This window comes from Microtus ochrogaster, chromosome 6, assembly GCF_000317375.1.
Source record: "Microtus ochrogaster isolate Prairie Vole_2 chromosome 6, MicOch1.0, whole genome shotgun sequence".
Lineage (NCBI taxonomy): Eukaryota > Metazoa > Chordata > Mammalia > Rodentia > Cricetidae > Microtus > Microtus ochrogaster.
The window spans coordinates 4,582,271-4,604,895 of NC_022013.1; the positions used below are offsets into that span (position 1 = coordinate 4,582,271).

Genomic DNA, 22,625 nt, shown 5'->3' on the forward strand with positions numbered 1-22,625 from the left:
TTGCCTTTGTGTCTTAGCGACAGTGTCCTTTGCTTTACAGAAGCTTCTCAGTCTCAGGAGGTCCCATTTATTCAATGAGGTCCTTAATGTATGTGCTGCTGGGGTTATATGTAGGAAGTGGTCTCCTGTACCCATGTGTTGTAGAGTACTTCCCACGTTCTCTTCTATCAGGTTCAGTGTGTTCGGACTGATATTGAGGTCTTTAATCCATTTAGACTTGCGTTTTATGCATGGTGATAGATATGGATCTATTTTCATTCTTCTACAGGTTGATGTCCAGTTTTGCCAGCACAATTTGTTGAAGATGCTCTCTTTTTTCCATTGTTTACTTTTAGCTCCTTTATTGAAAATCAGGTGTTCATAGGTTTGTGGGTTGAAGTCAGGGTCTTCTATTCGATTCCATTGGTCGACTTCTCTGGTTTTATGCCAATACCAAGCTGTTTTCAATACTGTAGCTCTGTAGTAGAGTTTGAAGTCAGGGATGGTAATGCCTCCAGACGATCCTTTGTTGTATAACATTGTTTTGGCTATCCTGGGTTTTTTGTTTTTCCATATAAAGTTGATTTTTGTCTTCTCCTTGGCACAGGTTATATGACCAAAATTGACGGTGATTTTTCTCTCTCCTTTTTATCTCTCTCTCAAACACAACGTACACATACCCTTGCATGATGTTATAGGTGAATGATGTTTTTATGTTTTACATTTTTAAGTTATGCATGTGTGTTGTGTGTGTGTGAATGAGTGTGCGTGCGTGTGTGTGTGTGTGTGTGTGTGTGTGTGTGTGTGAGTATAGTGTTCTCAGAGTCCAGAAAAAGAAAGTGAATCTCTTGGAGCAAGAGTTGTGAGCTGACCAACATGGGTACTGGAGACTGAAGTGCAGCCCCCTGGAAGAGCATAGGCTCTTAACTGATAAGCTACCTCTGCAGCCCTGAGTGATTCAGTTTTAGGATGTGTCATCCCTTTTGACACACAGAAGCCACTCTCCCATGGCTTCTGGTCTTTTGAAGTCTATCCCAAACCAACATTTTTTCACCAGGCAAGAATGGCCCAGACCAACAACATGGACAGAAGGCCTAGAATTTTGTTCCTATTTTCTGCCACACATTCACATACTCTACTGATCAAGAACTCAGTTTCTCTGAAGAGCCTCCTTTGGTAAAGTGTGTGTCTTCTTGCACAAATGTGAGAAGAGAACCTGGATGCAATTCCCAGAATCCACAAATAAAAGCTGGGCATTGTGACGCACAGCGAGCTGGGGGAGCTGAGACAAAACTGGTCCCTGGGCCTTACTGGCTAGACAGCATAGCTTAAACAGCAAGGTCCAGGTTTCAGTGAGATCCAGTCTCAAAGTACGAAAGAAAGGGACAGCACCCGAAGAATGGCACCAGAGGTGTCTTCCCCCCATATTCATATGTGTGTGTGTGTGTGTGTGTGTGCGCGCGCGCACCCGTAGACACACATGTATCTGTACACACACGAACTCGCACACATGCACAGAACCTGTTCTCCTTTTGATCAGTAGCACTAAAGTGACTATATTAGCACTTCCCACTGACATTTGTACTGCCAAGTCATAGTGCAAATAAAGTCAGTAACCACTTTGTACGCATTATCATCAGCAAGTCAATCACATTGCTGACTGTATAACTCTTCTAGCTTCTCCAACAACATCGTTCCACTAATACCAAAGTTAGAAGAAATCATATTTTCCCTGGAGTTAATTTTGCTCCCCATAGACAATCTTGGCTTACCTTTGTGCTCGTAGAGAATCCAGACACTTGCATGGTGCTCTTCTTCCACGGCATAGAGGGAAGCTGGCAGATGATATATTCCAGTTTGCGGGTAATTCATATAGAATGACAAATACAAAATACACAATTTTGTGGCTTGAAAGAGCCTCATGCTCCCACATATTTCGCTGTCAGGGAGGTACCATTTGACCATCTGTGTCCCCTTCTGCCGCAATGGCCTCTGTAGATCCAGTTACTAAAAAGGCCCTGGGTACGTTTATAAGCATCCACATATATTCAATATTTAAAATCCACATTTTGAGTCCTTTTTAATTTTGTTCAGTGTGCAACCATGTGTAAGAATAGGAAAACATTTTGTCCACAATTGGAATTGCTACAAAGTGGCTGAAACTGTATATGGTCTTACCCCTACACCATTGTGCCCACTTGTTAGCATTCAACATTCAGGGACTTACTGGCTCCTTCCACGTATATCCATAGGAGTGAAAGGTATGTGATGAAAACCACTACAAAGGTTGAAACCCAAGGCTGCTTGTGTTAGTTGGTTTCATCTGTCAGCATGGGTCAACCTGGGAGGAGAATTATCTAGATTAGGGTCAGTCGGCATGTGGGGGGGGGCATTGTTTTAGTTATTGATTGGTGTAGGAGGACCCAGCATATTGTGGAGAGCCCATTCCCCTAGGCTGAGCCGTGAGATGTGTGAGAGTGGGGGAAGGTAACTGAGTTATCAGTAGCAGCAGGCACGTGGGCTGGATGCATCATCTCTCCCTGATTTTGAGTGTAGACATGATGTGAGCAGCTGTCTCAAGCTCTTTCCCCACAATAATGCCCTGGAATCTGGCGTTGTAAGCCAAATGAACCCTTATCTCCTCTACGTAGCCTTGTATCAGAATATTTTATCACAGCAGCAGAACTAAAACCACAACAGCTAATTATAGTCTCAGGGGATGAAACAAAAGGTCAAGATAGCCCGTGAACATTAAGAAAAACCTAGAAATGCTGTTGGTTCCCTAGCAAAAGCATTCAGGGCCTGCTGTATGTTGAGCCACACTATAAATTAGGAAGCAAGGTGTCTCAGAATGGATCTTACTTTGAACCTTATTTCATAACTAGCTGTCAACTAGTTTTATAATAGCTCCATTTCCTGTAATTGCATAAACTGTTCCGCCATCCCATGGATTAAGGACGGCTTAATCTGGTCCTCGGGAGATGGATCAGTGCTTGTCTCTACAAGCATGCAGACCTGAATTTGATTCCCAAAACCCATGTAAAAAGCCAAGTGCGGTGGCATACACTTGCAATCCCAGCACTAGAGAGGTGAGAGAACTGGAGATGGGTGGATCCCTGGGGCTGCTAGGTCAGCCATCCTAGCGCACTTGGCGAATTCCAGGCCATCAAGAGATCCTCTCTCAGACTAAAATGTAAAACACAGCCGAGGAATGTCACCCCCAGCTCTCCTCTGCTCTCCACAATGGACACATGAGCACCTCACACACAAACACCCTCACAGTGGCTTAACATCAGGGCTTTGTGTTGAAGGATGGTTGTTCCATTAGCCACACAAAACTCGTTGCTTCCTCTTACCCTGACTCAGGCACGCATTCATACTACCTGCCTGGCCTTTTAGGTGCCTGATGTTAAGACTGTGTATCTGGGGTGTGGCCTGCCTTTCCATGGAAAGACAGTTCTCTATATAGAAGCTCTGGAAACCTTACCTGAGAAGGGGACATCAAGGAGAGCCATGACTAAACGAGCCTGGGGCACCTGACCCAAGGAGCAAGTGACACATCTGAGTTATCGAAAGCTCGAGTTTACAGACGTGGTGCCTCAGTTTACAGATGTGGCATAATTCAGTTTCTCTCTCCTCTCTCATGTCTTATTTTTGTTGAGGGAAGGAGTCTCACCTTACTAGAAATGGATGGAGGTGGGTGGTCCTTGGACTTCCCACAGGGCAGGGAACCCTGATTGCTCTTTGGACTGAAGAGAGAGGGGGACTTGATTGGGGAAGGAGGAGGGAAATGGGAGGCGGTGGCGGGGAAGAGACAGAAATCATGCCTCTCCTTTTTACATGGGTGCTGCAGATGATACTTGGGTCCTTATGGTTGTGTGGCAAGAACTTTACTAAATGAGACATTTCCTTGTCCCCTTTTCATCTTCTATCTGCAGAAACACACATCTGTTTTGAGCAGTGTACACCCTTAAGTCTGGCTTAAGGAATCCTAGAGGAGATAGATGGTCCAGCCTTTGCCACTAGTGACAATGTCAGGTTCTGGCATGTGAATAATGTAGTGCCATTTCTCTCCAACAGCTTTGCCAGGGAGCTGTTCTCAGTCTTGGTGTCGGTGCTCTGTAACCGGCAGAGTCTAAACAGCTGCTCTGCTACCCAGCTGAGATACTAATATATCACCTAGTCCTTTATGTCAATTGGCTTCCAACCCTGAGCACAGAGCAAGCAGACAGACAGCTGCCACCTCCCGCCCAGACAGCCCAGAGGCAGTCAAGGAAGGTTGTTTTGCTGTCTCAGTTCCCTCGTGTTGTCTTTCTGTGTGTGCACATGGGCACATGTGTCTTCTATTAAGCCTCGAGGTATGGCTGTGATGTTCAGTCTTGAATCACCTACTATGCAAACCTCTGGGCAAGTCTGAGGGAGTTTTTACACCGGTTTAATTGAAGAGAGGAGTGATAATCTAAATGTGGACAGCGGCTTTCCATGGTCTGGGATCCTGGACTGAAGGAAACGGAACAAGTTAGTTGAACACCAGCTTTCATCTCTCTCGGCGTCCTGCCTGTGCGTGCAGTGTGACCCCCTGCCTCATCCTCCAGTCCCCACTCCTTCCCCACCCTCAAACTGTGAACCAGAATACATTCTGATTTCCCTAGGATGCTTCTTGTCGGGAATATTTTCCAGCAATTTAAGTAACTAACACAGCAGCTACCCACAGGTTCTGTGAGCATTATAAAAACATTAAAGACCACACAGGCAGCTCTATCCTGTCACAAACATCCAGAGCAGCTCATTTGCTGTCAGTGACCATGGACTGATATCTTGTCCTGCATCTCCTTCTCCTTACCCCATGCTGGGCTGGACAAGCCAATGGTTATCAATCAAACTGTCCCCAGGCTCCACGACTGTGTTCCTACAAATTAACCTTGACTGTTCCTTGAATAATAGAAGTGAACATTGAAATTTAGATGTTTGTATAAAAACTCTCTTGTAGAGGCTGGAGAGGTGGCTCCCTGGATAAAGGCACTCCCTGCCAAGCCTGATACCTGAGTTTAGTTCCTAGGACCCTCTTGGTGGGAGGAGAGAATCAACTCCCATGAATTTTCCTCTAACCCACACATACACTAAACACACACCCCTCCTAAAATCAACGAAAAGAAAAAAAACTCAGCAGAAGACATCTTCGTTTCTGTTACCTTACCACCTGAAGAACTGCCTGGTTTTACCCTTGTGCTACTAGGCGGTTTCACTGCTGTGATCTCAGGCCCCATTTTCCTTACAAACCCACGCCTCTCAGTTTGCATTTCCTTTTACCTACTGCAAATCAGAGTGCATGTGTTTTCCCAGCCAATGGGCACTATTAATATTTATCTACCCCACAGTCGGGTTTTATTAATTACTTAATTAGTAGTAGTGAAAACAATTAGTGTTGGGAGCAGAGTGTTATGTGCATGCTGACAACAGAAATTAGCATAGGCGATAAGCAGAGGTTCAATGCTTTAAAAAATGGTGGTGCACCCACAGACAGAATACATATACTTCTGCTTCTGGCCTCTACATTGTCTTCCTATAGTCTGCATTCCAAGCGTGCATCTGCGGACAGGCATCAGCTAAACTCTGTGCATGGGCTTCACACATTTAACTAGAAAAGATGAAAGGAGTGTGCGGGGAGCCATACTCTGAAAGATTTCTTTGCCCCACGCCCTTTCACAGAGCCAGTGCTGCAGAGCATGGTAGAGCATGCTCACACTCAGCCACAGCCACCCTATAGCTCCTGTGTGCAAAGTAGGTTGATACAGAACAGGCTTCCCATAGCTATCATGTCAGCCGGGTATTTCCAATCTGTGTGAGCTGCATGTGTCCCAAGGTGGTTGTAAACACTGACAAACTCATGTCACAACGTGAGAAGGTTAGGGCTGGAGAGATGGTGTGAAGTGCTTGCTTCTCAAGTATGTGCAGATGAGTTCACATGCCCAGAATCCATGTCAAGCTGAACAGGGAAATGGAAGGTTTGGGGAAGAGAGCTCCCAGAAGCCAGTTAGGGTCAGCAGCAAGCAATGAAATCCTGTCTCAAAGAAAGTGGAAAGTGAGGACCAACAACCCAGGTTGTCCTCTGACGTCCATACATACTATAGCATGCATGCATCCACACATACTCATTACATGCATACACACCTATCTCACCTCCATGCATACATCATGAGATAAGGTATGACGTTCAGTGAGATACCTTACCTCAAAGGAGTAAGGTTATAGTAAGTTATAGAGCAGAACAGCTTGTGTCCTGTTTGGTCCTCCACACACATCCATGCTCACACAGCCACCCATGCACATGGACACAAACACACAAATGCATAATCGAAGTGGAGGGCACCTAAGGAACAACACCCAAGTATGCATCTTTCACATACACGATCATATATGTGCTCGTATATCTGCATATGTATATACCGTTGCATATACATGGAAGCACATGCACACACGCACATACACCCTTCCATTCAAAGTTACCACTTCCCACTAAATGTATCAATGACTTCATGAGTCACAATGCGGAGATTCTCAACTCATTTCCCTAAATGACACCAGAAGGTTCCATCTAAAGTGGCAGTTCCTTTAGTTCATCAGTTCTTTATTTGCTGTAAAAATATTGTTGTCTTTGTGGTTTGTGCTTTATGATTGCTTTTATGGAGACAGCGAAGAAACATAATACATGGGTAGAAACGTAAATTGACTTTATATTACTAAGATTTACTGCCTTCAAAAATAGCAGCCTGCATTAATGCATTTCTGATTTCAAGGTGCTTTATTTATTTATTTTTGTACAATCGGGCTTCCCTGATCCTAACAATTTCATCAGACAATAGCCTGTGGAAGAAAATGTTTCTCATGACTTATTTTTCTGGGTGCTCTGAAGAACAGAATGGTATTTTCCCCCCTAATGTGTCTGAGGTATCATATGAACTATGGCTGTGATATGCAAAGACATCTGTCAGTCAAACTGCCTTTCCCTCCTCACTGTTTGTCGTAGGACCTGAGGGAGGAGTGTATAAAGCTGAAGACCAGAGTGTTTGACTTGGAACAACAGAACCGGGTGCTCAGCATCCTGTTCCAGCAGCGCGTGAGACCAGCTTCTGATGTGCTTCTCCAGGTATGTGCTTATGTGGAAAATGGCCTTTGCTGCCAACATGCCCTCAACCGGAACTTGCTTGCATTCAAAGCTGGCCAGCCTCCCCAGGGGTAAGGTATATTGCACCATTGCACCAAAATCCCAACGCCTCGCTATCTCAGGTGGTGTCATTAAAATGGAGTGTCTCTCAAATCCTCAACTTCTTCTGGGAGTTGCATTCTTACAAAGAACAGCTCCACTGAGACGAGTTCACAGGCGACAGTGTCGCCTGGGCTGGAGAGATGCCACAGACACAGTTAAGCGCTTGCATTGCAAGCATAAGGACTTGAGTTTAATCCCCAGAATCTACATTTTAAAAGCCAGGTGTGGTGGCATGTGCTTCGAATTTCAGGGGGAGAGGCGGAGATAGCTGAATCTTTGCACAGCCAGTTAAGTCAAATTGGTGAGTCCCGGGTAAAAATGAGAGACTCTGTCTCTAAAAACGAGAACAGTATCCTAAGGAACAAAACCTCAGGCTGGCTTCTATACCCAAGTACACATGTACACACACTTACACACACACACACACATACTCACATGCATAGGTACACACTCACACAGAGGGCCCAGAACATATTCTCCAATAAGCTGAGTGGAACCATGGCATAGAGTTGAGGAATGATGGCTTTGGGGAGCATCTTTATTCCCCGTGCATTCTGCGAGAAGCGCGGACGTTTCCTGAAATGCTGAAGCACGCATCTTTACCTCAAGCTCACTATTAACACAAATTGCGTCTGGGATTTGAGCAACCTGGTGCTGTGTGTGCAGCATCACTTCTCTCTCCCTCACCTCGCTTCCTGGATTGCACCCCAGTGTCTCTACAGGGCTGCTCCCCGACAGCTCTCGCTGCGCTCTGCTCTCAGGTACCTCCCCAGCATGCAGAGTCCTGCAAAGTCAAGCCATCTGTTCCATTTTGAAGCCTTGAAGCCGACAGTGACCGAAATGGCACATGGCAGGGAGTACAGGACTTGACACAGAACACTAAAGGGTTGGCCTTTGCTCTTCCCAACCCTCTGCTCCTGTTAACACACACACATTTCCTCAGCTGGTTCCCCTGAACTCTGCTCAGAGCTTTTCTGACCTGTCTGTCTAAGACTGAGGGGTGCTCAGGGGCTCATTTTGTGAGAGTTGACTCACGAGTTGCTTGGTCTGATTGACTGGGATTGAAGGCGACCAGGAACCTTTTGATCATTGAGATGGTCCTGTCCAGCACCAGAGCCTCTGTCTGTGGAGGACTATCTAAATTCCTACTTGAAAATGTTAACAATAAACACTGGGGAGATGGTTCAGGGTGTAAAGTACTTGTTTGCAAGCATGGGGAACTGTCCTCAGAACCTCCATAGAAATAAAATAAAAATGGTTGTGGGACACGTTTGTAATTCCAGCATGAGGAAGATTTAAAAATAGGGAAGAACCTGGAGCTCACTGACCAGTCAACATAGTGAGCTAATCACCATGGTGTGGGCCAGCAAAGAGACCTGGCAGCCTCGGGAATGCCACCTGAGGATTGAGGGTCTACGCGTGCACACGTGCACACACGCTCACGACGTGGGAACACACACAAATTACACAAAGCTAAAGTTAGCGTCTTATGCGCCAAACCTTAGGTGGCTAAACTGGAAGGCACTATATTGGGCATTGCCTAAGTAGAGTTCCATCATCACAGGGGATTCCCCTCGACTTTCTTCTCAGCGCCTGAGTTCCTCTTCTATCCTCTGAATTTTGCCATAAAAATCTTAATATGCTCTGAGGAATTATGGGAAGTTGCAGTTCATAGAAGGAAACAGAGTTAGTAAAACAGTATCAATAGTTACACCCACCCCCAAACTGAAATAAAAGAGTGCTTTGAAGAAGCTCTCTTATAAAGTAGATCTCATCGCAGAAATTAATTTCCTCTCTGCTTTATCTGTTGGAACATAATTTATAATTGATGACTCAAAAGTTGTCGGCAGGCCACGGGGAGAAACTGTGTGTCTCCGTTTTGCTTCCTGGACCCGGCCACCATCAGCGTTCGTCATCGTGGACCTTGAAAAGCTCCGTTTCTTTTGTGGTTTTGCAATCAAGATCCAATATTGTAATTACCTTTAACAGCTGTTGCCTGCTCATGAATTTTTCTGTTTTGCTTGTTCTAACTCAAGGCTCTTCTGGAACAGCATTTAAGGATCCACAGTCCCTGTTTATAAATACTGAGAGCTTATTTATAGAGTAAACACAAGAGCTGGAGACAGTGAGTGCACCATTTCCATCGGCCGTCACAAAATTCTGTCGCGCATATTTAAGTGACCAGGACAGATGATCCAGCAGTCCACAGACCTCGGGGTCTATTTGTGGGGAATTTTCAGCTCTCAAAGTTTATATGTTTCACCAAAAATTTTCAATTCCCCGAGCCATTCTACTATAAGTAACCCTTGCTATAAAGTAACCATGTCGTTGTTTGCTTTTCAATTGTTGTGGTAAGGAGCATGTCCAAAACTCAGCGTGGGAATGAAAGGGTTCATTTCAGCCCTCAGTTGCAGTCCACCATCTAGGGAAGTCGGAGCAGAAACTCAGGGCTGGAACTTGGAAGCAGGAGATGAAGGCAAGGCCATGAGGAACCATGTTTGCTCCTTGCGTCTCATGGCTTGCTCAGCTTTCTTACAGCACCCAGGACCACCGGCCCACAGTGAGGTCAGCCCTCCTACATCAGTCATTAGTCACTACAGTACCCCAAATATTTGCCTAGAGACCAGCCAAGCTTATAGAAGCATATTCTTAATTATGATTCCTTCTTCCCAGGCGTGTCTAGGTTTATGTCAAGTTGACAAAACCCAGCCATCACAGGCTATTAAGAGACCCATGAAGAACACTGATAGACGATAATGAGGACCGAGATGATTAATGTTAAATTGTCAACTGGTTAGAACCTAGAATTAGGTGGGCACAGAGACTCAATGAGGGGACTATCTAGACCAGGTTGGCCTATGGGTGCGTCTCTAGTGGATTGTCCTGATTGCCTTAATTAATGTGGGAGAACACAGACCACTGTGGGCAGCACCATTTCTTCAGTCTGGTCCCTAGCCTTTGTATGAGAGTCTAGCTGAGCACAGAGCCTGCATCTGTTCATTGTTCTTCACTGTGGATGCAATACGACTAGATGCTTCACGTTCCTGATTCGACTTCTCCACAATAGTGGGCAGTGGCCTGGAATTCTCAGCAGAATAAACTCACTCTCCCCTAGATTGCTTTCTGTCAGGATAGTTTACAGTGGCAACAGAGAAACTAAAACACTTGCCGTCCACCACTGTCACAGTCGCACTCAGGAAGGAGCGGGATTTGCGGTTGGTCCGGTCTTTATTTCACCCACAACTTAGTTGTCTGATGTTGCTTTGGGGATTAAGTGAGAACAAGTACTCACCATGGAGATAAAAGAAAAACTGCCTGAGCTTGCTTTTCACCTTCTGACACTTGGTAATTCTTTGTCGAAGGGGAGAATGAATGTGTGGTGAATCCACCCTGAAAGTTGGCAGGGTGATTTGCATAAACAGAAGGGAACTTTGTGCTCTCTCCTTTCTGAAGTTTTCTCATTTCATATGGATGCCTGAGATCCTTTGTGGCTGTGTAGAGTATGTCCATGCAGGCTGTGAAAGTGACTGTGACTGAGAAAGTCCCGGGTGGGGCACAACAAACTGTATGCACTTGACCGCCAAATCTACAGACCCTATAGCTGCTCCCGTGGACTCTGGGGGAAGTCCTCCCTGTGGATATCAGTTTGTCTTCTTGATGTTTTAGAAAACTTTTAAGTTTTCCTCTGTAGAAGACAGCTCAATGACTCTTAACCCTTTGAAGTAGCCACCTAAACAGCAATATAAAAAGATGATGATTAGATTTGTGGTGACTTAGTTAAATAAATTATAAGTAATAGAAAAAGACATTGGTAAGTCACAGTCAATTTTGAAAAAATAAGGCTGGATATATAAGAATTAGCTGACAGGTTCTAGTAAGTTACAAATATAGCAGGAAACCAGGCACAGTGGTACCTGCCGTTAGTCACAGCAGTCGGGAGGCTGAGGCAGGAGATTCTTTGATATCATGGTATCAGGGGCATCATAGGCAGCATAGTGACACCCAGTGTCACAAACAAAACAGAACAGTGCCAACCACTGAACACAGCTCTGTCCACTGTCAAGGCCCATGAACACGAACCTAAGAATTAAAATGTTGAGCTTGATGGAGAACTGCCTCCTGATTCCAGGGTGTGCAGTGATGTCTCTGGGAATAGATGCAGTAGTAAATGAGGTTCCATTCAGATAAGAATGCAAACTAAATTCTAAAGAACCAAAGATCTAGCATAGAAATAGCCAAAGCTAGATGATTCAGTGGCTACTGTTTCTTCTTCTAAGTCACACTGAATGTTGTCTACTTCATAACTGTTTTTTTAACCAATTGGATTGAAAGTTCACCAAAAGTGAGTTATTTCAGTAACTTGTTTTGTGTATAGAGTACATATCACAGTAATTATGGAATTTCAGACTTAATAATAGGGAACTGGCAAGATGGCATAGCCTGACAACCTGGCTTTAATGCCTAGAACCCATATAGTAGAAAAGAGAATTGATTTCCCAAGTTGTTCTCTGACCTCTGTATATTATGCCCTATGACAGACCTGCCCCTCAAAAGGTCTTAAAAATTAATATTGTAAATTTATATAAACTGTATTATCCAGTGGACTATGGTGGGTATCAGTGGATTATTTCTCTATACCAGATCCAAGTGTTTGCAACTCCTCTACAAAGGCAAATGGCACCAGAGGGCTTAGGATCATATTAAATATTGTTGCCTAACTATAACACAATTACAGGCAGTAGTGAATTATATTGCATGAAGGGAATTCTGTATGTGAACTGCTCTTCAAATGTTTGTCAGTTTCCTCGTTTGTTTGATTACTTGTCTATTAAGGAATGCAGTATTGACTCTGGAGCTGCATGCATGGGACAAGCATTCTACCGCTGAGCTACATGTCAGACCCTCAGACGGCTTTAAAGGAAGACTCCAGCACTATTATCTCTAACAAGAACCCATATGGGCTCTAACAAAACCTGGCTGAACAAACATGCAGAGATCACTATGTTACATCATGTGCTGCAAAATTTAGAGCCTTGATCAGTCTGATCTCTTACAGTCCTATGAGATAGGACCCAGCATTGTCGTCATTGTGCAAGCAGGGATACAGGCAAACAGGCTGAGTCACACAGCTGTGATTGAGAGGGTAGGATTCAATGTAAAATGTTAATGAAATCCATGATATCACTGCCCAGCTTGGCCTCCATTTGGCTCTCCCTAGTTAGGGAATTTCTGAATACATAAGAAGTGTGTGTGTGTGTGTGTGTGTGTGTGTGTGTGTGTGTGTGTGTGTGTGTATCTGTGTGTGTATCTGTGTGTGTATCTGTGTGTGTATCTGTGTGTGTGCCACATGCATGCATGGCAGCCAAAGGGTAATCTCAGCTGTCCTTATCCAGCTTCTTTTTGAAAACCAGGTCTCTCCTTGCCTTGGAACTCAACAAGTATAGCCGATGAGCTCTCTCTTGAGCAAGAAAGAGTCTACAGAAGAAGCAGGAAAGGCCCCAGAGTTTAGAGCACCTCCTGACTCTGCTCTGCCAGCATCAGTTTTCTTTATGAGTTTCTGGAATCGATCATCTCTGTCCCTTGGCTACTTGAATGCCTGCCACAGAGGCAGCTTCCACCCTGCCTTGAAACTCTGATATCTAATTTAGAAGGATCCTCAGGGTGATGGGGGGCACAGCTTCCTAGCAGTTTGGAGATGCTGAGATGGCGGTGTAGCTGCTGGCAGTGAATCTGCCGTTCAGCGTCATCGGAGGGCCTTGGTGGTGCCATTATGAGTGCCTGTCAGACATGAAAACATAAGGAGAGTGTCCATCAGGGATGCTCTCTCACACACTCGGCACCGGGAGGATATTAACTTGTCAGAGGACTAAAAATGGTCTCTCTGTGAGATAAGGGACACTGAAAGATCACACAGCTCCTGCAGGGTCAAACTTTCAATGACAAGATGACAGCTTGGATCAAGAGAGAACCGGTAGAGACGAGGAGAAAGGATCTTCAGGGTTAGGGCAGAAAGTGATCCCCCCCATTCATACTACAGCCAAAATTCTTAATGAAACCACTTCACCCTTGATAGTATCATTTTTCTTTCTCTGCCCCCACCCCGGGCCATAAATACTTCCACTCTATGGAAAATATGGTAGATTTTTAGTACCTTTCTGTTTGCCATTTCTTTGGTCACAATGCTACATCATCCCAGCTCATCGCAACCAGGTCACCTGTCTTTGTTTTCTTGAACCACAAACATCAACACTTTGTTAATTTTATGATCTGCATAGACACCAAATTAGATAATAAAGTGTCAAATCTCAGTATCGTTTCAACAAAATATTTTATAAAGTAGCAGTGATTTAATATTGGATGACAATTTTATGGTCTTGGTAGAAAAATTAACCCATCTCAAAACTGAAAAAATATGTGTATCATATAGGAGAAAAGCCGAGGAACCATATGAAAGAATATCTACCCAGAGAACAGTTTTGAAAATTAATTTTTAATTTACATTTTAATGTACTTAGCATAAAGCATGTTAGAAATTTTCTGAACATTTTAAAATGTTAACAAATTAATCACCCATTAAATTAAAGATACTAGGTTTTCTCTACTTTATTTAAACAATATTAGCCATTTTCTGTTGCAGGGTAAACTCACCCAGATCCTCTAGCTAATGGTTTGTATGGATTACATCTTCCATAATTTCTACTGGGAAATGAAATTTAAAATAAGATGATATAACAAGGACTAGAAAGATGGATTGACAATTATATACTGTGCTGGGCTTTTTCTTTTGGGCCACCAACCAACTCCCAAGTCATGACACGGAGACTTCTTATAAATGCTCAGCCTAGTTTAGGCACATTTTTGGCTAGCTCTTTTAACTTAGCCCACTTCTCTTTATCTACCTTGTGCCTCATGGCTTTTTACCTTCCTTTCTTTTGTATATCTGACTTCCACTGATTCCCTATGTCTGCCTGCATTCTTGCTTCAGGCGTCTCTCCTCCTCTTGTTCTTCATCTAGTCTCCTTCTTCTTGAGCCTAGATTTCTCCTCCTATTTATTCTCTCTGCCTGCTAGCCCCGTCTAACCTTTATCTACCTAGCTGTTGGCCATTGAGTTTTTTATTTTTTTTATTTTTTTTTTTTTTTGGTTTTTCGAGACAGGGTTTCTCTGTGGTTTTGGAGCCTGTCCTGGAACTAGCTCTTGTAGACCAGGCTGGTCTCGAACTCACAGAGATCCGCCTGCCTCTGCCTCCCGAGTGCTGGGATTAAAGGCGTGTGCCACCACCGCCCGGCTACATTGAGTTTTTTATTAGACCAATCAGGTGCTTAGGCAGGCAATGTGAAACAGATGCAACACATCTTTACATAATTAAACACACATCCTTATATTGTTAAACAAATGAGCGTAAACCAATGTAACACATCTTTACACAGTTAAAGGTATATCCTACAGCATAAACAAATGTAATACATCTTTGCCTAGCTAAAATAATATTCTATATCAATGTACTGCCCTTGCTGAGGATGCATGTATAGTTTCCAGCACCCTCATTGGGTAACTCTAGCTCTAAGGAATCTGTTGCTCTCTTATAGCCTCTGAAGGCAACTACACACACACACACACACACACACACACAATTGGAAGTAAAAAAATTTTTAAATCTTTGAATAAAAGTTATATAACAAACAAAATAGTGAGTGCCAAGCATTTAGGAAAGACAGCCATTTTTCCCAGAGTCTGTGCTCTAAGCTAGAGCCTGTGGTAGAGTGATGCGTCAGAGCCAGCGGGGTGCCACAGTGGCAGAAGGTGGACAACTTGGAAGGGTCAGCACAAGGCCTAGAGGAGGAAGCCGTGCCTCGGAGTGAGTCCGTGGATACAGAAGAGTTTAACTGGAAGCCGGAGAGCATCTTGTGCAAATGCAGGAAGGAGTCTGCATCCCCATTTGCATCTGTGTGCTCTTCATTGGCTCTTTTTCTCTCCTCCCTCAACAGCCACATCTCACTCCCTCAGTCCAGCCTGCACTGAATGATTTCTTTAAGTGTGCTAAAAAATGTGGTCTATCCTTCTGCCCTCGTTGTTGTGTTAGATGTGAAATGTGTCCCCCAGGTGCCTGTGTTTAAACTCATGGTCCCCAGTGGATGAAGCTCCTTGGGAAGGTTGTAGAGCCTCTCTGGATGAAATGAGACATTGTAGTGGTTGTGGAGGCATGCTCTTGATTTGACCCCCTGGTCCAACTTCCTGTCTGTCCCCTGCCTCCTGAGCATGGAAGCCGTGTGACCAGCAACCTGGTGGTCTAGCTGCCTTGTCTTTCTTTTCATGATGGACTGTATCTTTCCCCAAACTGTGAGCCCGATTTGCTTTGTCAGGTGTTTTCTTATAATAACAAAGTAACTGACACACTCTTGATCTTTTTTCTTTCTTCATGTGTGTGTGCATGCAAGTTTGCATGTTTGTAGATGAATATGTGTGCAGAGCTGCATGCATATGTGTTTGTTTACATGTGGAAGCCCAAAGTTGATGTCAGAAGCCATCTTCCGTTTCTCTCCCACCTTATTCATTGAAGCAGACTCTCTCAGACAATACCAGAGATTGACTATATGGACAGTTTTGCCAATGAGCTTATTCTTATTTGTTTGTTCATTTGGGGTTTTGGTTTGTTGCTTGTTTTGTTTTGTTTTGTTTTTTTTGAGACAGGGTTTCTTTGTGTAGCATTGGCTGTCGTGGAACTAGCTCTGTAGACCAGGCTGACTTTGAATTCACAGAGAGTTACCTGCCTCTGATTCCTGAGTGCTGGGATGAAAGGCGTACACCACCACTGCCTAGTCCATCTTGCTCTTGAGATCCCCTGTCCCTACCTTCTGAAGCTGGAATGACAGGTGAGCCACCACAGCCAAATTTACATGAATTTCCAAGGCTCTGAGCTCCAGGCCTCATGCTTACATAATGCACGCTTCAACCATTTCAGCTGATATACTATGCATTCTTAATAGAATAAGAGGCATTCTTTAAAACAGCCTTGTTCATGTGCAGTGACCAAATCCTGTGCTACGATCAGGACAGTCAACACCATTCCCCATTCATATGCAGTGGTTCAATACTGTGCAGTGAGCAGGACAGTCGGCGCTGCCCCCATTCATGTAAAGTGGCCAAATACTCTGCCACTTAGTGCTGCTTAGGAACATCAGCACTGCTCTGGGAGGTGGAGGTAGTCTGAGATTGCTACTCTCTACTTTCTTAGGGACAAGAACTTTGCCATATTAAACTTCGAATCCTCCCACATATCATATAAACAAAAGTGAGCTTTACTGACTGTTAGGTGAATTAATGATCCAGTGAACCCGTGGGAAGAGTGTGATGTTTGTTTGAGGGCAGGTAGGCAGGGATGGCTTCACAGATGAAGTAGTTACAGTGTGGGTCAGTGGGGGAGGAAATGAGAACAGTCCTTCAGGTACTGTATGTCTGGGGACTGGAGAGAAGTCTCAGTTGGTAGCATGTTTGCCATGAAAGTAAGAGAACCTGAGTTGAATCCTCAGAACCCATGTAAGGCTGTTGGGGTGGTGAGAGCTGCTTGTAATTCCAGTACTAAGAAGTTAGAGAAAGGGGTATGGCTTAGAGGATTGCTGAGCAGCTAGCTTAGCCTTCTTGGTTCAGTGAGAGATACTAGAGCAGCATTGTTTGTAATAGCCAGAACCTGGAAACAACCTAGATGCCCTTCAATGGAAGAATGGATGAAGAAAGTATGGAATATATACATATTAGAGTACTACTCATACATACACATAAACCCTACCACAAAACTTCTTATATACCCTCTTCCCTACCCCCTCATGCACACTCACACACCCACACACAATGTTCCTGCACATACACATGAAATATCACTAGCATGTGCTCCCTCCAAACAATATACCTGCACACACATGTACAATCAAGGTCCTGTATCTGCCAGATGAGAAAGGTAGACATCTAAATATCATCTCTCCATGAAGTTGAGATAAGTAGGGGAAATTTTTCTCATCTTTACCTGAGTTCTGGTTTGCTGTTCTCGCTGTTGGCTTATTCTGTTTTTCAGTGTTTTCTTTTGCTTTATCTCTGCCTGGTGCCTGTGTAATCAGGCATGGGACCTCTGTCTTATAATTATTGCTTTGGCCAGAGCAATATTTGCTGCCCTGCTGCCTACTGGGTGTGAATTTTAATTGACCCCACCTCAAGCACTCTCTGTAAGTGTTAAGGTACCAGTCAAAGGTACCTGCCTTCCTGTTTTTCATATTCCCCTAACCCTAGACACAGCCAAATATGAGTGAGTTGCTTTCAGAAGCATTACTGGCACCATATAAACCATCATCAGTGAAAAATTCTCGTGTCCTACATTCAAGTGTCTCTGCATGCTGGGCCAGAGCAGGCAGAAGTAACAGTGGGCTGCTGCCAGCTGCAGGCCACAGTGTCCCCTGAAGATGTTGGACAGATGTCACTGGTGCTTTGCAATTTAAAGAAGGTGGACATTCAAGGCTGTATTACACCCTCTCGGGTTTGTAATCTTCATGGTTCTCCCAATTCAACTGCTTCGTAATACTAAGGAAGCCTAGCAGAGCCTCTCAGAGGTCAAGGCTGTCCTGTGATCTGCTGGTCTTACTCTGCGCTGGTGATGGTGGGTTTTTCATTGAAAGCAAGATGCATGTGCTTAGAATACCTGACAAGGCTTTCCAGACACAACCACAGCACAGCATATGGGACTTCATCGTGTTAACTGAAATCCACTAGTGCTGAGGAGGTCGCTCTGTCTGTAAAATGCTTGCCTTGAAGCTCGAGGACCTGAGTTTGATTCCTAGAACACACATTGGAAAACTGAATGTGGCGATATACACTTATAATCTCAGCTCTGGGGAGACAGAAGCAAGTGGGTCCCCAGGGCTCTCTAGCCAGCCACATAGCTCAGTGAGCTTTAGTGCCCCTGAGAAACCATGTCTGAGCAAACAACAACAACAAAAGCATGAAGTGTACCTAGGAACAAAAGCCAAGGCTGACCTCTGCACTTTGCACTCGTGCACACATGCATAGATGCCAGCCAAGAAAATTTATTTAGCATGTATATATGGCACTGTCAGTGCTTCTGAAGACACACAGATCTGAAGAGTGTCAGATATGAAGAGCTCATTATTTAATAAGAGGACAGATGAGTGTAGACAGCTGCATGCTGTTTTAGTTCATTTGGCTTGCTGTGATAAAAATACCCTGACAAAAAAACAACTTATGGGAGACGAGATTTTTTAGCTCTCAATTTTAGGTTACAGTTCATCATTTCAGAAAAGCTGAGACAGGAACATGAAGCACCAGACACATCCACAGTGAAGGGCACGAATGTCCGCATGCTTGCAGTCAGTTCATCTTCTCCACTGTTACACCACTCAGTCCCCACACATAGGAAATGGCACTGCCCATAGTGGTCTGAGTCTTCCTATATCAGTTAACATCAAGAGAGTGTCCGTGGTCGAAGCTGGTCTAGACAAGCCTTGAGACTTTCTTCCCAGGTGATTCTAAAGTAAGCCAAGTTGACAGTCAATGCTAACTATCACATTTTATTAAGTAGGTAATATAACAGAAACATTTACCATCAGAGATCCTCAGAGCAAAACACGATACCTGGGTGTCATAGTTAGGGTCTCGATTGCTGTGAAGCGACAACATGACCGTGGAAACTCTTATAAATGAAAGCATTTAATTGGGGCTGGCTTACAGTTTCAGAGGTTTAGTCCATTGTCATCACAGCGGAAAACATGGCAGCACACAGGCAGACATGGTGCTGGAGAGGCAGCTGAGAGTGCCACATTTGGGTCAGCAGGCAGCAGGAAGAGACTGAGACACTGGTCCTGAGTTGCACACTCAAAACCTCCAAGCCAACCTCCAGTGACACACTTCCTCTAACTAGGCCACACCTCCTGACCCCTGCCAAGTAGTGCCACTTCCTGATGACTAATCATTTAAACATAAGAGCCTCTGGAACCATTCACATTCCAACCACTATGCAGGGATAGTTCAGAAAGTCTTCTAGTAACAAACTGAACTTTGAAAGAGAAATGTGAGATTGAATACTGTTCCAAGAATCCATGTCAGGTGACATACAACCGTTTAGAGCTCGGGGTTCAAGGGGATCCAAAGCCAATGACCACAGATATTCTCACTTATATGTTCATGTCCCCCATGAGAGACAGAAAGAGATAGAGAGAGAAAGAGAAATAAAAATCTTTAAAAAAAATTTATTGGGTTCTGAAAATTAGCTTGCGCCCCAAATTTAGCGTTAATCTCTTCCTTTTGTGTCTGTGTGGCATGTGGAGAGCACACGTGTGTGCATATGCTCACAGAGGACAGAGGGTGAGACGGGGAGTTTTCCTGATTTCTCTCCCGCTTATTCTTTGAGGCAGGGTCTCTCAGTTTAAAGCAGCGCTCGATGATAGGGCCAGCTCACTCAGGAGCAGTTCCTCCCATTCACTGGGCTCAGAGATGAGCCCCACATCTTCTGGACGTTTGCAAGGGCTCTGTGGATCTGAACTCCTGTCTCCACACCTGTGTGGCAAGCTCTTTACCCACTGAGCCATCTCCCAAGCCTGGCTGTCTTAATACCTGGGGTTTAAAGTCACACAGATCCCAGATCCTGCCTTTAATCATAGCCATGGTGTTAGAAAGATGTTTGATCTTGATTCTGTTTTATCTGCCTTTCCCAATCCTTCCAACAGCATCAGATTTACTTGTAGAACACTGTAGAAAAACAAGTCCCTGGAGGGTGACTGTGCTAGCTTCGCTCTCCATCACTGTGACCTTCAAGAGTGAGTCTTTCTGCCTCTTCATCTAAGGCAGAATCGAGTTAGACTGAATCTAAATCTCGGAAAAATGGAAGAGTCCTATTTCCAAATTAGTTTGGGGATTTTTTTTCCATTAAATGAAGGTTCAAATCTGTGACACAAATCAGCACTATGTTATAATAAATTAAGTAGCTAAAATGTAAATTCAGAATATGTACCTTGTAGCACACAACATTCAGGCATTATTTTTTTTCATATCCACATAAGAAAACCTGATTATCCCAGATTTAGTAAACTTCATGCAGTTCATGTTTATCATAGAAACCTTAAAATTTCCTCCCAGTTAAAAAAAAAGTTTTACTGAGCATTACATACTCATGAATTTTGGATAAATGTAAAGACTTGGAAAAGCAGGAGACAGAAAGCACAGGGCCAGGATTGGCAAGGTTTACCTGGGGATCTGATTATGCAGATCAGAAGAGACTAATTCCTCACACTGCAAGTTGCAGGATGTCTGTTGCTATCAGTGGCTGCTGCACCAGAGAAGTCTGACTCCTTCACCCAAAGGCTAAGTAAGCCAGACCATAACAATAAGGTCAGTGTTTTCAGGAGGGGAAGGTGACACTGGCTTTGTTTTGTGGCCCCTTACAATTTAGACTGGTCTCAGGAGCACAAACACTCCCCACTTCCTCCTACTACCACATGCAGGCCTAGATAAAATTCTCCACAGTTGGTGGCAATACTTGTATAAACCAGATGATGGGTCTCTTTTGTGACACAGGAGACATGTCTGCTATTGCTAGTCATCTTCTAAGGCTGCATCTCACTTGACTTTGCTATCTTTAACCACCGATCTATTCCTTAGGTCACTTTCTCTGAATTACCGTCTGCCTGGCACATTCTGGCACCTCAGAATGAACGATCAGAAATGTAAGGGACCAAAGAGGTGGCACAGTCAGTAAAGTGCTTTCCTTGCAAGAATGAGGGTGCAGATTCTAGCCCCAGAACTTCCATTTAAAAAGCCAGGTCCATGAATTTATGTGAATGTGTGATCCTAGGAAAGGCCAGTGAATTCCTGGGCCTTACCTGCCAATCAGCTTAGCCTTTGTATTGAGCTCCAGACCAGTGAGATACTGTCCTAGTTAGCCTTTCTATTGCTGCGATAAAACACCATAACCAAAAGCAGCTTGGGGAGGAAAGGGTTTATTTCGGCTTACACTTCCAGGTGAAAGTCCATTACTGAGAGAAATCAAACAGGACAGGCACTTGGAGGCAGGAGCTGATACAGACACCATGGAGGAGTGCTGTTTCTCATGGCTTGCTCACACTGCTTTCTTATAGAGCCCAGGACCACCAGCCTAGGGATGGAACCACCTACAACAGGCTCCCCTCCCCATAAATCACTAATTAATAAAATGCCTTCCTGCTGGATCTTATGGAGATATTTTTTCAATTGAGGTTCCCTCCTCTCTGATGACTCTATGTCATGTCAAGTTGACACACAAAACAGATCTATATTGTTGTGGTATATTTTGCTCTTTTGGCTTTTGGGGGGCCAGCTAACCAGCTCCCAAATGGATCACTCATAGAGGATGCTTATTCTTAGTTATGAATGCCTGACCTTAGCTTGGCTTGTTTCTTGCCCCCTTTTCTTAACTTAAATTAACCTGCCTACCTTCTGCCTCTGGGTTTTTGCCTTTCTCTCCTGTAAATTTACTTTCACTCTCACTCTGTGGCTGGCTGGGTGGCTAAGTGGCTGGCCACCAGTGTCCTCCTCTCCTTGTTCTCTCTTGCTCCCCAGTTCCCCCATCTCTATTTAGAGCCTCTGTCTGCTAGCCTCGCCTATCCTGGTTCCTGCCTCACTATTGGCCATTCATTGCGTCCTTGGGACCATCAGGTGTTTTAGAACAGGCACAGTTAACGCAGCTTCACAGAGTTAAACAAATGCAGTGTAAACAAAAGTTACACACCTGAAAATAATGTTCCCCAACACAATATCAAAAATATGTGGAGGGCACTTGAGAGATGATGTTTGGATTTGTCCTCTGGCTTATACACATTCACATCCACACATCCACACACACCACAGAAAAGTGTGTGCACATGTCATTCTTTCAGGAAAACAATGAAAGGCCACTTACCTGTACAAAGGTTCACTTGAAAGAAGGTCCCTGCATGTTGCAGGCCCTGTGATTGCTGGGGACCAGAAACAGTGTCCGTCCTGATCCCGCCACACTCCTGCTTCTAGCCATAAGCAGTTGTTACCCCCATCTCCGTCCAGTTCTTCCTGGTGGTAAAGCAGATCAGTAGTATGCTTACCTATAACCTTGCAGAATGGACAGAGCTGGAGAACACGTGACGGCTCCCATTAGAGAAGCAGTCGGTGCGCTTGTCAGGTTGGCATGGGCTGGATTTCAGATTGACATAGACTGCTTGTCAAATTGGCATGAGGCATGGACTGGCTGTCAGATTGTCATGGACTGACTATGAAGTTGGCATGAGCTGGTTATCAGATTGGCATGGGCTGGTTGTCAGATTGACATGGGCTGGTTGTCAGATTGGCATGGGCTGGCTATTAGGTTGGCA

General features: G+C 44.4%; 1 protein-coding gene across 1 annotated transcript in view; it reads left to right on the plus strand.

Annotated features, from left to right (window-relative positions):
• The window catches only part of Nckap5 (NCK associated protein 5), a 648,901-nt gene that overhangs the window by 436,552 nt on the left and 189,724 nt on the right, over positions 1-22,625 (plus strand). Inside the window, exon 9 of the mRNA XM_026779774.1 lies at positions 7,007-7,126. Coding sequence (XP_026635575.1) covers positions 7,007-7,126 — 120 coding nt within the window. The remainder of the gene's footprint in view (positions 1-7,006; positions 7,127-22,625) is intronic.